General features: G+C 41.2%; 1 protein-coding gene across 1 annotated transcript in view; it reads left to right on the forward strand.

Annotated features, from left to right (window-relative positions):
- Positions 1-16,835, forward strand: part of LOC137627674 (CAAX prenyl protease 1 homolog) — a 60,317-nt gene that overhangs the window by 31,543 nt on the left and 11,939 nt on the right. The window contains exon 5 of the mRNA XM_068358865.1: positions 3,938-4,136. Coding sequence (XP_068214966.1) covers positions 3,938-4,136 — 199 coding nt within the window. The remainder of the gene's footprint in view (positions 1-3,937; positions 4,137-16,835) is intronic.

Below are 16,835 nucleotides of genomic sequence, written 5' to 3' on the forward strand. Positions count from 1 at the left end.
AGTTTTTTATTAGATGCTTAGTATTCTTTCATTCGCTAGTATACTGTACAGGTAATATGAATTAGGAGTAATAAGGGGTTTCTTCTGATACATTTCACACTTGCCCTGGTACCTCTTCTCACCAATTTTGTTTTTTAATATTTTTTATAATTTTTTGCAAACATAATGTTAGTTTCATGGATTAGTATGGCTACATTTTGTATTTATAGTAATTCTTTAGAAAATTGTTGGCAAACTTGTAAGAAACTTAGTTTATTTTATTCTATACTTATACTGTGTTGTTAGAGTCTGAATAAGTTGTTTCAGGGTTTATGCCTGCATAAATAGAAACCATAGTCCTTTAATGGGAGTGGGTGTATGACTTCAGTAAAGCTTGGAGGGCCATTTAAACTTTTAGCAAATTATCAGCTAATAAGATATCATTCACTCTACCAACTTGTAGAGTACCTTTGTGATCTGATAGAGATTGTGAGCATGGGATAATAGACACCACTGTTTCGCGAGTTGCAGGTGAACTGGTAACTAAATCGATCTCCACCACTGTATGGTAAGGCAATAGTTCATGTTACCTTCTTTTGTCAGTAAAGAGCTCGCTTATTAGCTGGTACCCTCGGGATCAGCAATCATGACCCTGTTGGTGAATGCAAACTATTTCATCAGATTTACGTGAACGGTCCTATCATGGACAGATCTGCAATACCTTACGTTAGACCTATTGGGTTATCGTTTACACTACTCCTAGTATGATACTGAGGGCAGCTGACGAAGCTCGCACTCCGAACGTTATCTGTAGGGTCAGCTAGTAATCGTGGGCTTATTGAAATGACTATTACTGTTCATCTTCGATCCGTAACAAAGTTTTCTTACAAATTGTTACCTTTTGAGTTAATCAGCTAGGGAGACCACTGGCACTAGTTTATTCCTTTTGGACCAAACCCCAACTCCAGTGATTGTCTTTCGTATGAAGGTATTCTTCTCCTCTTCCTTGTCCCGTCTACAATCATTATTGAACCAGAGTTTGTTTTTTCACTTTGTATTTTAACACAACAAGGGATATACCTATCAATTATGTTGACCAAATTCTTGTTTTAGAGAACAAGTTCAACAGTTTTATACAGTTATGACCAATTCAAATGTAAAAGATCACTCAGAATGCCATTCCAGTGTACTCGAGATATTATAACATCAGGGAAGTCTGTGTATACTAGGTCCAAGCAGTTACCAGATCTGTGAGTAGCTTCATTTCTGATTTGTTCACAGCCTGATTCAGAGATAAAGTCCAAAGCTCTTAATCCTTGTTGCTCAGTAGGAGAAACAGAGTTTATCCACTCCCTGTGGTGAACGATGAAATCGCTAACGAGCACAAAAGAGGCCTTTCTATCATCTTGTATTTTAGTCATAATGGTAAGATGATCAAAGATAGAATCCATCAAGTCTGGATTCTGATAGATTGAACACGAATAAAAGTTTTTATGCCTGCCACAAGCCTTTATGACTTGAAACTTATAACGTTCACCTTCATAGCAGAACTTACAAGCATTAGGGAACTTAGTCCTAATGCATTATACACCACCATTCCCTTACCCTTGAAATGGCATCCGGTTTCAGAATTAATGGAATAAGGAACTCAGATGTATGCCTCATTTGAGAAACCAATGTTTCTGTATTATGATGTTTTATAACTTTTCTATTCTATTCTTTTACATAACGTGTATTTGTCATTATATACCTGAATTCCCATGTCATAAGACGCTACAAGTGGTAAGATGCACCCTTAAATTAGCAAAGCAGTTTTTTGGAGAAAAAATGGAATTGAAGATTTTACAAGCTATCTTAGCAGCAATTACTGGTCAGCGACTAGTGAGATTTTTGTCTGGCACAGTAGATTTTCATATTTTGGGTTTATTATAAAATGTGTAAGTTAATATTAATTAGCTGCGAACCCGGTTATCTGAATTTTATTACATATACATATAAGGAATCACCAAACCAGTCGTAGTTGCCACCAGAATTACACATTTAGTGTTTGGTGTTTCGAGTGTTGTTTACATTTAAGCAGTGTTGCTGAATGTTCTAAGTCAAATTTTGGTAAAGAAATAAATTTCCAGTAATATTTTCCAAATTCTTCATATAGCCTACACAGTTTCACAGAAACTTAATTATTAATCAAAGGAGTCTCCAGAAATTCCTCTAGGTGGAATACTTTTGCTTTTGTATGTGACTCTAGGTCTAGTTACTGTTCTGCTAACTTGGTAACACTGCAAAATGTTTTTTCCAAGGTCGTATTCAGGAACTGAATGTTATTATTTCGGAACTCGGTCAACAAAGTCATTATCAAAATATTGCTTTATAACAAAATATCAACAAAATATGAGAAAATAGATAAATACTGTATAAACAACTAATGTCATAGCGTATTCTGCTAGGTGAACACTAGTTAGCATGTTTGCTTGTAAAAGGGGGTTGGAGAGTCATCAGATGATCACCAAAAGAAACAAATAACTTACTACTGTCTACATTAAAAAAAGTTCAGTATAAAAATTAATTTATTTAATAGTTATGAATAATTCAGTATAAAAATTAATTTATTTAATAGTTATGAATAATAATTGTAGGTTTATATTTTGTCTGGTGATTGTGAGTGCTTATATGTCATTACTGTAATTAGGTATTTGAGGGTTGTCATACTCCCCTATACAACTTTGTCTTAGTGTTAAGACACAGGGTGATTTTGGGGGGCATTTTTTCAGAAAAAAAAGGTGTCTTGTAACATTGGAAATACGGTAATTGTGAATGCACCACAGATAAAAGGCAAATACATTAAGTTATAGAAGACCAAATGCAGCAGACTATAAGTATATAGTAGGGGAGAGCAAGTTGAGATTAATGCTCTTAGAATTGTGTTATTATATATCCATTGTGCAATACTGTACAGTTACTCCTTTTTGTGTATGTAATGTCATATTATTGTGAATAAATGCCTATAAAAATTGCTTTATGAAATTCCAGGACCTTCCCGTGAATAACAAGCCCCACAAATGTTAAGGTCTGTCTGTATGTAGTTATTGCTTGCAGTGGAACAGAACAAAAAGTCAAATGTATGCTATGGTATAGGGTGTTTGTTACTAATCAGAAGGGTAGACCCCTGATGTATCTGATAAGTTAAGGGTCTTCTATATAAAGAAATCTGTGCATATCCCTAGATTTGTTAAAAATAGGTTTACATTTAATTTTGGCAAAAAGGAGTCATTAATAGATTGTTAGATATAATTGAATCTTCAATAAACATATAAGAGACGGGAAAACAATCTTTTTTGTCCTTAGTTAACAGATCATTAATGGTGAGAAGATAGCACCCTGAAAAATACAAAAGTACAAAATAGGAAAGTGTTGTAATTGTTAAGATTAATGGATTAACCCTTTTTCCCCCAAAGGACGTACTGGTACGTTTCACAAAACTCATCCCTTTACCCCCATGGACATACCGGTACGTCCTTGCAAAAAAATGCTATAAAAATATTTTTTTTTCATATTTTTGATAATTTTTTGAAAAAATTCAGGCATTTTCCGAGAGAATGAGACCAATCTGACTTTTCTATGACAAAAATTAAGGCTGTTAGAGCAATTAAAAAAAATATACTGCAAAATGTGCTGGGGAAAAAATAACCCCTTGGGGGTTAAGGGTTGGAAATTTCTAAAGAGCCTGGGGGTAAAAGGGTTAATATATAATTTAGCGAGCTGTACCATAAGGGTTGCAATCCACATGTAGACAGTAGTGATTGAGAAGTTCCTGGGGGCTGGAATCAAAGTTTCATGTATGTTATTGTATCCTCCTTTTTTTAATGATTTAGTGTTATAGGGAGTGCTAATTTTATTTTAAAGTATTTGTATATTTGAAAGGCTTTTAAAAGTGCTTGAATTACATTTCTCCCAATAGGCTGGAGGTGACTACTTCTTTTTGTATTTGTGGGGCTTTACAATGGCTGTTGTGATGTTCTTGATGACTGTATACCCAGATTACATTGCTCCACTTTTTGACAAATACGAACCATTAGCAGAAGGCGACTTGAGAACGAGAATTGAAAAGCTAGCAGCTGAAATACAGTTCCCTCTAACAAAACTGTATGTGGTTGAGGGTAAGTTATGCATTTGTTTTTACAATATCTATTTATATGTCAATGATTGGATAACTAGAATTAGTTTTGGTGATAGGTCCTCTCCTAGATGAGAACATTCAAAGATACTCTTGTTTATACTAAGAATATGTATACATAAACAATTCACTGCAATTATATTTTTACAAATAAACATTGTTGTTTCACAGTGCTAATAAGGGGATTCGTGATTATTTTATAGAGATTATAAAAGCCCCCCTCCCCCCTCAAAAAATATTGCAACTCAAGTTGTGAATCTGGAAACTCTTCCGGAGGATCAGTTATAGTACTTATAATGAAGTAACTCGCACTATAAACAATTTTCTTAGTGTTTTTTCAATAAGATATTTAGTTATTTCTCATGGGTTGTAAATGACCTGCTGTATGCCATATTTAGTTCATGATTTTGTGCTTTATAATTTTCAATATTAAACTTACCCGATGATCATATAGCTGTCAGCTCTGCTGCCCGACAGAAAAACCTACGGGCGGAATACGCCAGCGATCGCTATACAGGTGGGGGTGTACATCAACAGCGCCATCTGTCAAGCAGGTACTCAAGTACTCGATGTCAACACAGAACCAATTTTCTCTCTGTCGTGCCACTGGCAAGACCTACTAAATACGCTGTTACTAACTGGATTAGTTTTCACAACTATTTGGTGAAGTACACTATTCCAGTTTTGAGCTTTCGCTATGCAGGGGTTTTATCTTCATTTCAAAACTTGAACTCGTTTTGGATAGATTTAATTATGGTGGCAAAGAGAGTATGGACTCTCTTTCACTTTTAAATGGCCGACCCTTCCCTTAGACGGAAGTGTGTTTAGGTTTTTAGTAATTTTGCTTAACACGTTATAGATCTATATATTTTATATCTCTCCGCCTTTATTAGGCCTCTTCGATTAACTTTCCTTTTATTATAAACATATAAAAATAAATTTTTATGTTTTGTTTATATGCGACCTTTCCTGATAGTAGGCGGTCCTAACTTGGAACCGAAGTTAATCAACGTTGAGCCCGTTATATCGTATTTAACCTTTAAAGAATTTAAAACTTTTTAAATTTAATGTTTTATGAAAGAATTTCTTTGATAGTCTCGTACTGTTTTCAAAGATGAACTAACGTTTAGTTTTTTAGTCTACGCAGTTGTTGACGTTCAGGACGTTCAACATGCGCTCTATCGTTACGATAGAGAGAGAGTGTATCACGGTTTCACTTTGCAGTAAGAGTAAACCGATTCTAGCGTTTCGTTCATTCTTTCTTAGCTTAAATGGTTTAAATTCTAAATTAAAGGAACTTTTTATTTGGAAAACCTTTCAGTTTTTTCCTTTAGCAAATAACATGTTTTGACGATATATAATTGGGCTCTTCTCTCAGGTGCGAAATCTAGAGAGAAAGAGAGAGATAGAGACGGAGGGAGAGAGAGAGGAGAAAAAACGTTTCGTTCAAGCGGGTAACGTTGTTCTCGTTTTACTCTCCTCCCTAGTCGCTGTAGGGGAAGAAGGTAAAACGTTTCTAGGGTTTTATTCTTGTTCCCAGGCTATGTGCGGTGAGAGATTGTAAACGTAGTTTATTTGAACTAGTGTTTAGTCTCTTTCCCAGCCACTGAATTCTTTATCTTTATATATGTTTTCTGTTGCATTATACGACTGTTTTCGCAATTACTACCTTTTAATGAAGGGTAGGATTGCGTGTTTCAGGTAGAAATCAGTAAAAGTTTCGATTTCAGTGAAATAAGTGCAAAACAGAAAATCAAAGTGATAAAGTGATATGCGCAAAGTGTTACAGTGTTGCGTCCGAGGGTTCGTCTGTTCGTGCCTGTCGTTCACCTAGTCCGGGACCTCTTGCAAGCTCCCAAGCCCAGGGGAGAAGTAATGTCGAACGACTTATGGGTTCGTCAGGCCTTGATCAACGAACAGACGTTTTTCCCTCCGTGGTTTCCGGCGTATCTACCCAAGATCGCCCCACCCACACAAAGACGAGAGAGCCCATTTACTTCTCGTCTGCGGAAGAGGTTTCTCGTAAGAAACCTTGGACCAAGGTCTCGCAGCTTATTAAGTGCAAGTCGGTCCCTTCCGCGCAAGTCCAACGGCCCAGGTGTAGCCACTGGGTCAGTTCGGACTCACTGCAGTCTTCCGATGACTGCACACCTCCTAAGAGAGGTAAAGCGGTACCGCAACAGGCAGTAACACCGTCTGTTGCCGCACCTGCTGCTGTAGACCCTAAGTGGTCTTTGCTACAGTCTATGCAGACACAGTTAGCATCTTTTTTGCAGGAGTATCGTGCGGAGAAGGTTGACGCTGCACCCGTTAGCCTACAACCTACCACGGTTGTGCACCCAGCAGACGCTGTGGCTGCCTGCTCCCACACTCCAGCTGTGAGAGCTCCTCCACCCATGCGCAGTCGACCCTGCCAGACGCATGCTGACGTTCACAGCCGCACCCGTTAGCCTACAACCTACCACGGTTGTGCGCCCAGCAGACGCTGTGGCTGCCTGCTCCCACACTCTAGCTGTGAGAGCTCCTCCACCCATGCGCAGTCGACCCTGCCAGACGCATGCTGACGTTCACAGACGCACGGAACCCTCCGTTGACGTGCGTGTGCTACCACAACAACAGGAGGGTGGAGTTGAGCTGCCGTGTTTTGACACGGTGCGTCGGCCTCCGCAACCCACTGTGGTTACCGCCACTCGCCCGCAGCAGACTAGTCAGTCAGGAGTTGAGGCTTCCCCACACAGCTTTGGTTGTTGCCAGCTCACAGACTGTCTAGCAGTTACATGACGTTGCCTTCTGGTCTGCTACTAATGCACCAGTGCTGTATGTCCTCACGCACCTGTTGTGGTTGACAGTTCAGTTTTTTGACAGTTCACAGACTGTCAAGCAGTTACATAACGTTGCCTTCTGGTCTGCTGCTAATGCACCAGTGCTGTATGTCCTCACGCACCTGTTGTGGTTGACAGTTCAGTTTTTGACAGTTCACAGACTGTCAAGCAGTTACATAACGTTGCCTTCTGGTCTGCTGCTAATGCACCAGTGAGACCCTCACTGAGATAACCTAGCTTTTCTCGGACAAGGTTCCTGTAGATGAGAAAGTGCTGTTCTCCCTCCTACTGATATTCCTTTGAGGACTCTGTCATTTGGAGAGGAGCCTTAAGCTGCTTAGCCTCCTATGGACTTTAATTAAATCATGATGATTTTTTAAGGATCTTCGTCCAGATCTTGTAACTGCTGCTCCTCGTTCGCCTCACGTCAGAACTTACACTAGGCCTAGCTACTTCGAAGCCGTTGTTGTTAAGCTAGTGCTCTCTCGCTCTCCTAGAGAGCGTTACGTCGGCTAGGCGACTGGTTTTTGCACCAGGAGGAGTTTTAGGGATACAGCTTTTTGATTTCCCTTCTTTTTATCTGGCTTATAGAGCGAGAGTCTGATAGGACACGAGAGAAGTTCTCAGCTTGGGAGTTCATGCCTCTGCCCAGGTAGACTTCTCAATTCTGGTAGACTCGGCCAGGCGCATAGCCAGGAGACGCTCCAGTTGTTTACAGGTCAACTTCTCAACTTTTGTCGAGCCTTTGAAGTTTTGCTGTACTATTATGTCACACATAACAAGGCTTCCAGGGATGGTAAATGGTTCCGCTTCAGTCGCTAACCCCGTCTGTTGCCACACCTGCTCCCGTAGACCCTAATGGGCTTTGCTGCAAGACATGCAGTCCAAGCTTGTGTCCTTGATAGAGGACTTATACGGAGAAGAACCTTCTGGCCAACAACCTTCCTACCGGTTGGTTGTGCGCCCTGTTGACGCTGAGGTATCCTACTCGCGTCCGCCAGTTGAGGTGGTTCCTCCACCGATGCGACCCAGTGTGGGTTGCCAGTCGCACATTGACGTTAAGCGACGCTCGGAGGTGGTTGTTGACGTTCAGTGTTTCACTAGGAAGACGTTCAACAACCAGCAGAGGTGACTTGTTGTGACGCAGTGCGTCAACCTCAGCAACCCGGTTGAGTGTTGACTGCACAACCCAGACAGTCTAGACAGTTTCGGGTTGACGCTGTACTTCCTCGCGTCCCCATGGTTGTTGACAGTTCACAGACTGTGCAGCAGTACCATGATATTGCGTCCGGCTCCGTCACGCATCCACCAGTGCGACCGGATTCAGCGAGTCAGACGTTGCCCACTCCGTTGCCGTTTCCTCATCAGTTTCGGATGAGGAACCCTCTGATGAGGACGTTGCTGAACAAGACGATCAACCCCCAGCCCTGCTATCCATCCAGAAGATGCTGAAGAAGGAACGCTGCCCTGTCAGGCTGTGGATGAGTTTGGTAAGGACACTGTCATCCGTGGTTCAATTTGTGTCACTAGGAAGACTACACCTCCGTCCTCTTCTATACCATCTAGCTTTTCACTGGAAAAAGGACAAGACGCTAGAAGCGGTCTCGATCCCGGTTTCCGGAAAGATAAAGTCTGGTCTGACTTGGTGAAAGGACTTTATCAACCTTAGAAAGGGTCTTCCCCTGACTGTTCAGACTCCCAACCACGTTCTCTTCTCGGACGCATCGGACGTAGGCTGGGGTGCGACATTAGACGGTAGGGAATGCTCGGGATTATGGAACTCGAGTCAAAGGACAATGCATTTCAACTGCAAGAAGCTACTGGCAGTATGTCTGACCTGGAGAAGCTTCAGGTCTCTCCTTCAAGGCAAAGTGGTGGAGATGAACTCGGACAACACACGGCTTTGACGTGCATCTCCAAGCAAGGAGGGACCTACTCTCTGACATGGTACGAGATCGCAAGGGACCTCCTCACCTGGTCAAAAGGTCTAGACTTTTCACTAGTAACGAGGTTCATCCAAGGCAACTTGAATGTCATAGCAGATTGTCTCAGTCGGAAGGGACAAATAATTCCAACAGAATGGACCCTTCACAAGGATGTATGCAAGAGACTTTGGGCCACCTGGGGCCAGCCAACCATAGATCTCTTTGCAACCTCGATGACCAAGAGGCTCCCAATAGTTTGCTCACCTATCCCGGACCCAGCAGTAGTTCATATAGATGCCTTTCTACTAGATTGGTCACATCTAGATCTATATGCATTCCCTCCGTTCAAGATTGTCAACAAGGTACTGCAGAAGTTCACCTCTCACGAAGGGACAAGGTTGACGCTAGTTGCTTCCCTCTGGCCCGCGAGAGAATGACTCACCGAGGTACTTCGATGGCTAGTAGACGTTCCCAGAACACTTCCCCTAAGGGTGGACCTTCTACGTCAGCCACGCGTAAAGAAGGTACACCAAGGCCTCCACACTCTTCGTCTGACTGCCTTCAGACTATCGAAAGACTCTCGAGAGCTAGAGGCTTTTCGAAGGAGGCAACCAGAGCATTTGCTAGAGCAAGGAGAACATCCAACCTTAGAATCTACCAATCGAAGTGGGAAATCTTCCGAAACTGGTGCAAGTCAGTATCCGTATCCTCGTCCAGTACCTCTGTAACTCAAATAGCTGACTTTCTCTTATATCTGAGGAAAGAAAGATCTCTTTCAGCTCCCACTATCAAGGGTTACAGAAGCATGTTGGCATCAGTCTTCCGTCACAGAGGCTTAGATCTTTCCAACAATAAAGATCTACAGGACCTCCTTAAGTCTTTTGAGACCACGAAGGAGCGTCGTTTGGTTACACTTGGTTGGAATTTAGACGTGGTACTAAGATTCCTTATGTCAGACAGGTTCGAACCGCTTCAATCAGCCTCCCTGAAAGATCTCACCTTTAAGACTCTTTTCCTGATATGCTTAACCACAGCTAAAAGAGTCAGTGAGATTCATGCCTTCAGCAAGAACATCGGATTCTCATCCGAAACGGCTACATGTTCTACAACTTGGTTTTCTAGCCAAACACGAGCTGCCTTCTCGGCCTTGACCAATATCGTTCGATATTCCAAACTTATCGTATGGTTGGAAATGAACTAGAAAGAGTATTATGTCCTGTAAGAGCTCTTAAGTTCTATTTAAAAAACCTTTACGAGGCCCGTCTGAAGCTTTATGGTGTTCAGTTAAGAATCCATCTTTGCCTATGTCAGAGAATGCTTTATCCTATTTTATCAGACTGTTAATACGAGAAGCTCATTCCCATCTGAATGAGGAAGACCAAGCTTTGCTGAAGGTAAGGACACACGAAGTTAGAGCTGTCGCAACTTCCGTGGCCTTTAAACAAAATAGATCTCTGCAAAGTATATTCGACGCAACCTATTGGAAAAGCAAATCAGTGTTCGCGTCTTTTATCTTAAGAATGTCCAGTCTCTTTACGAGAACTGCTACACTCTGGGACCATTCGTAGCAACGAGTGCAGTAGTGGTGAGGGCTCGACCACTACAATTCCCTAATTCCATAACCTTTTTTAATCTTTCTCTTGAAATGTTTTATTATTGTTTTTGGGTTGTCCGGAAGGCTAAGAAGCCTTTCGCATCCTACTTGATTTGGCGGGTGGTCAAAGTCATTTCTTGAGAAGCGCCTAGATTAGAGGTTTTGATGAGGACCTTTAGTATGGGTTGCAACCCTTCATACTTCAGCTCCTAGGAGTCGCTCAGCATCCTATGAGGATCGCGAGGCTCAGTAAGGAAAACGTACTTAAAAAGGCAGAGTAATTGATCAAGTCGACTTCCTTACCAGGTACTTATTTATTTTATGTTTGTTATTTGAATAACTGCTAAAATGAAATACGGAATACTTAGCTCATAATATGTCAACATGTAATGCTGGTCTCTACCCACCCCCCTGGGTGTGAATCAGCTATATGATCATCGGGTAAGTTTAATATTGAAAAATGTTATTTTCATTAGTAAAATAAATTTTTGAATATACTTACCCGATGATCATAAATTATAGGACCCACCCGTCCTCCCCAATAGAGACCCAGTGGACCGAGGAGAAAATTGGTTCTGTGTTGACATCGAGTACTTGAGTACCTGCTTGACAGATGGCGCTGTTGATGTACACCCCCACCTGTATAGCGATCGCTGGCGTATTCCGCCCGTAGGTTTTTCTGTCGGGCAGCAGAGCTGACAGCTATATGATCATCGGGTAAGTATATTCAAAAATTTATTTTACTAATGAAAATAACATTTTTCATGTATCTTTTATAAAGCTTAAAATAATTTGGACTACTTATTAAGTAAGTTGTCAGTTAATGACCTATGTAATAAGAAGTTTAATATTTTATGGTTCAGTAATTTGTAGTCTAGCCATGTCATGTACCTAAAGATGAGTTATGGTTAGGCCAGTTGTTTTCTTTTCCCTTGGAGTCTTGTTTATTGTTTAGTGAGCAAACTTTATTCAATATTTGTTCTTATTGACTGATTCGTTAAAACTTGTCTCTATTTTAGGTTGTTCCTATGTGAATATAAACCCTCATCATTTATATGGGTTTACTCCAAAGTCATTTAGTTACATCCAGAATTAAAGAAGTTGTGGGATTCTGGAAACATTGTATGATTTCAGCTATCCAACTTACGCTGGGAAGGAGGGCCTGAGTCAGTGAGAGAACCCTACTTATCTCATGGTCATCCCAGCTGACCGATTCTGCACTGTGCTTTGTGCTTCGGCTTTTGCTTATCACTTTGTGTATGCAATTGATTATGAGTGCTGCTCAAGGTAGTATGAGAACCTGTCCCAGACTTGATAGACATTCGTATGGTACCTCCATGAGCTGGGTCAAGGTCGAATCCCATCCTATTTGCTCAAGTTATCGAGGTAAGCGCTGCATCCCTTCCCCATCTGCTTTTCCTCTTCCTGGGAGCAAAAGCAAAACCTGCTCTGGTGACACACAATTCTCCCATTCGGATCCTTTTTTATCAGAACTTTCTGAAACTCCGGTGCTCAAGGATGGAGGCCATAGATTTCATGGTTCTGAATTGATTGATGTAGTGTCGCCTGTAGGGAAAAGTGAACCCCAAATCAGGCATTGTGATATTGATCCTCTGGCTTCAGCCCTTGTCCAACCAGAGCAAGAAATTGTACAGGTTTTGTCAATTTCAGATCATGGGAACCTTAACAGGTCCTTGTCCATTCCAATGAGCGTGCTCGTTCCGGATGAACATATTTTCTTTTTGAATATTGTAGATCAAGAAGATTTCTGTGAGATTGTTGACAGTCTCCCTTAAAGCACCACCACAAACACCTCATTGAGTGACTGTAAATAAATCTATCTCTCTAGGCACTGAAGCAGTGTTACTGGAGGGATCCCATGTTTCTCCATTACGTGCTCGGAGCAAGCCCGGCCTTCCTATTCAGAGAGGCTGCAAAACAGGGCCTTCCCCACAGAAGGAACTCATGGGCTCCTGTAAGAAGATTTTTTTTTTTCCTTTTCAGATGGTCTAAGGACATTACCATGGGGTCATCTTCAAATTCTAATTTACAGATTTAGTTGTTTCACCAGAACACACACTTAGCCCAGCACTCAAAGAACTGCTAAAAGAAGGGGCACCCCAATTGATGTACCATAACCATGTGTATAATACTAGAACAGGTTGCCACCATGTCGCAATTGAATCGTGTGAAAATGATAGGCAAGAGCATGTCTACGTCTTCGACAGAGCATAAATTGGCAACTATACTTTTTCTAGGTCTGTGAAGGCTGCAAAGAAACCAGATTTTTCTCAGTTTCAGGTATGTGAGAGGGAGAAAGTGGCAGAGCCTTATCCATCTTTTCCTCGTGTAGCTTTGCATATCTTATTAAAATTGACCCCCTCAGAAGAGACGGAGGTCAGATTCTTCTCATCATTACTTGCTCCTAGGCGCATGCATTCCCATCTGATAGATCTTTTTCTCCACAGGTTTCCAGCTTTGAGAAGGAGACTTTACCTCCAATATATTATGGCCGTGAGTCATTACTGAGAAGCCGTCAATTCTTACCCCAGTCAGTTTCAGAAATTTTAATTTAATTTTCAGGTATGAGGCAAGAAAGGAAAGATGTTGCAGATAAAGCTGAAAGATCAATCCCTAAGCAGGAATACAGGATGTCCAAGCAAGCTCCTAGCATTATTGGTGACTCACTAGAATGGACTCCAAAGGTTACCACGGATCATATTTGGGTAAACCGCATGGAAGTCCTTATGTCTGCCCCAGAGGAAGCGTAGCACTTCGTGAAGATTGTGAGCTATATTAGGCAACTTGATGGCCTTGGTGACCCCCCTCATGCCCAGGTCATGAGTTAAAGGTGTACAGTTGATAGGCTGATTTCAGGTTCTCAAAATACTCGTCAGAGGTTTGATGTGTGCCTTTCTTACCAGGCTTGCAACACACTTGATTTACTTAATATAAACAGGTATCAGCAACAGAAAATTTCCTTAGATTGAGTAGATCTTCAAAACTGGCTCCTCTTGCCTTATCGTGGCAGAGAAGATACTATATCAATTCTGACATACTGTATATCAAAGCCCTCTCCCAATAGACCTGGATGTTGCCAACCTAACTCATGGAGTCTTGAGCAACAAGCTCTCACACCTCCCATCTACCTTCCTGGTATCGGAGATGCAGAACATGGAGATACCTGCCATGTCGACATTCCAAGCCCACGCCTCGTTCAGTCTCTGGTCAGGAGCAGTGTCTTTTTTCACAATTTCAGAAAATTGTACAGATGCAGACATCAAAAAGCAGTTTGAGAAGCTAGTGCGGTCAAGAGTGAAAGTACTAGAGTTTATCCTTCACTAGACTGCTTCCATTTAGGGGAACTGTGTCCTCAAAAATAGGGATGTCCTCAAAATTCATAAAACATGACTTCCAGAGATTTTTTTCTTAGGTATTTGAGTATCATTGATAATCCTACACTTTTCTCTCCCTGCAGAAGTGGCGGCTGCAGTGGAAAAGTGTGAGAAGACCAGTCATACTTCTTTCCTGTGAAGAGCTGTGTCCTCAAGATTCTCATCCCCTCTACAGATCCATAAGCCTTCGCCATTCAAACAGTCTTGACAGCGTCGTCTGCTACCAGAGCTAGACAACGTACAGACCTCCAAAGGACATGATCAGACTTCCACTTTTCTTTACAGGAGACACTTCTCTGGAAAAAGGAATAGAGACCATTGAGGGTCCCATTAGGGAGGGTAGGTTCCACGACTTACCACCAGTAGCGGGATGCCAGCAAAGTCATTTGACGAGGTGGCAGTTCTTTGGGGCAGATCCCTGGGCCGTGGAAGTTCTCTGCTCACGGTATTGTGTCTCATTCGCAAGCTATTTCCCTCCTCTGAAGTCTGACTCCAATGGTCTCATTTTATTCAAGAGGATCAAGAAAAAAGCTCCTACCAGAGAAGGAAGTATCTCAAATGCTTGCAAGGGGTGCCATAGAGGAGGTTTTAGACAGGTTCCCAGGCTTTTTCAGCAACCTGTTCCTGGTGGAAAAGTTGACTGGGGCTTTGGAAGTTTTTGGAGAAAGTAAAGTAGTCCTTTGGGTTTATATCATCTGTAGTTTTTAGTGCTAAAGTCAGTGGGGCGGTAGCAAAATTGTCCATTGGAATACCATTTTTGGTCCTAGCAATGGAGGAAAGGTGGTTAGATATTCTCAGTAGGTGAATCTGACGCATGTTTTCATATACCTGTACATAGAAATTTGAGGTTTTTAAGGTTCCTATGTATTGGCAATGCTTTTCAGTTGAGTACCTTTTTCAGCTTGAATGCAGCACCACAAATCTTCATGAGAGTTATGTCCCCAATCGCACGTTAAGTACAGCACATTTATAATGGATGAGGGTCTTTCTGTACCTGGATGATTGATTGGTCTTGAGAACTTGTAATTCAAGTTATGTTTGAGTCTCAGAATGGATTTTGACTCTCTCTTAAGAGTTTGGGGATTCTGATCAACCTCAAAAAAGTCACTCGAATGGATGTATTCACTGGTAACGAGAGCTTCCTAGAAATTCATCTTGTATGTCAGGTAGAGGATGAGGCCTCTACAATATCACTTGAACCAACATTGCGACAGTATTGGGCACGTCAGTATTTTGTGATGCGTCAGCGGAGGGTTGGGTAATGACTTTCGACGATCTTCATCTGTCTGCAAATAAATAGAGAAGGAGAAAGGAGTGCACATCAATTGTTTGTAAATAATGTCAGTATTGATTGCTTTTAAAAGCTTAGATATCGTGTTTGTAGGAAAGGTTATACCCCTCAATTCCAACAACACGGTAATATTGGACTAACATATAGAAATGACATGACAGTCAGAAACCCTGTTTCAGTTGAATGGGCAAATGGGAAAACACTTTACTTCCCAGGTTTGACTAGGGAAACCGGAATATTCTTGTGGACCAACTGAGTCAGGGGAACCAATTTATCCCAGCAGAAGGTTCTGAGTTCTAAGGTGTTCCTCATCAGGAGTACTGGAGGTGTGAGACTGGTGTTGCACACTTCCTTAGCAGAAAGAATGATACTGACTGCTTACTAGTTCAGTATCCATTGATGCGGGCAGTGGGTGCCATGCTGCAGGAGGGGTCAAAAATGGATTTCTAGTAATTTCCCTCATTCTCCAGTATATGTCAAGATGTTAACAAATATTAGTGCTCTATTTGCTGAAAGGGAGTGATTCCTATATCCATAGCCTGTAATGATGGAACCACTAAGCACCGTGTCACAAAGACTGAGCAGTGTTGTCACGAACAAGCCCACAGTCATCTGCTCCATCAGAAGGCTTAAATGTTTCATCTGACTGCTTGGAGACTTACTATTTCCTTAGAAATAAAGTCTTATCTTGGCCTTCCAGATTTACTATTGTAGCACCCAGAAGAATGTTAACTATTAAATTTTATCATTGTCAGTGTTCCACATGTTATACAAGGTGAAATCCAGAGGAGTCTCGGCCACTAATACAAGTATTTATAATGTTATCAAATTCCTCGTGTTTCTATATCACAAAAAGAAATTTTCAGTTCAAATCTTTGATTGAACGGCTTCATGGCAATGTCAGCATTGTACTTCAGCTTATAGGGATATTGTGTCCAATAGTTTGGTTATACATAACACAATTAGTTGTTTATCATAGAAAACCCCATAAATGCATTGAAATGTAGGTGTAGGCCTTCTGTCCTGTCAAACTGTTGGACACTGTTAATATGGAACATCTTACAGTCAAAATTGTTTTGATGGCACTGGCATCAATGAAGAGAGTGAGAAAGTTGCAGGCCTTATCAGTTATGGCAAGCTTTTTTTTTTATTATAGGTGGTGTCCTTTCACTCCTTGAAAATTTAGCCAAGAACTATATCTATACAAAGTCCTTGCACAGATATTTAGAAAGTCATGTCAGGAATTGTTTATAGTTAAGAGTTCCTACAAGGCATTGTCAGCATTCCTGAAATATATTTTAGTCTTATAGAAGAATAAAGTACCCAGAAATGGGGAGGCTCAGTATTAGGGGAATGGCATCTTCCCTGAATCACATCAGTAGGATTTCCATAGAAAAAGTATTAGAGGTAGCACTGGAGGTGTGCCTCAGTTTTTGGTATGCATTACTTGAGTAAAAGTGGTATAGTATTTCAGGATTGGTCATCACAAGGACCTATAATAGCATGTGGAGACTTACCAAGTTAGGTGGTATCCAAGTGAAGTTTTGGGCTCTTGTTTAAGGCAATTTATGTATTAACGGTAGATGAAGATTAGGTTAAACTAGTTAGTGTTGGTACCTCATAAGTAATATAATGTCAAGGTTATGCAGAATATG

This window comes from Palaemon carinicauda, chromosome 35 (assembly GCF_036898095.1).
Source record: "Palaemon carinicauda isolate YSFRI2023 chromosome 35, ASM3689809v2, whole genome shotgun sequence".
Classification (NCBI taxonomy): Eukaryota; Metazoa; Arthropoda; class Malacostraca; order Decapoda; family Palaemonidae; genus Palaemon; species Palaemon carinicauda.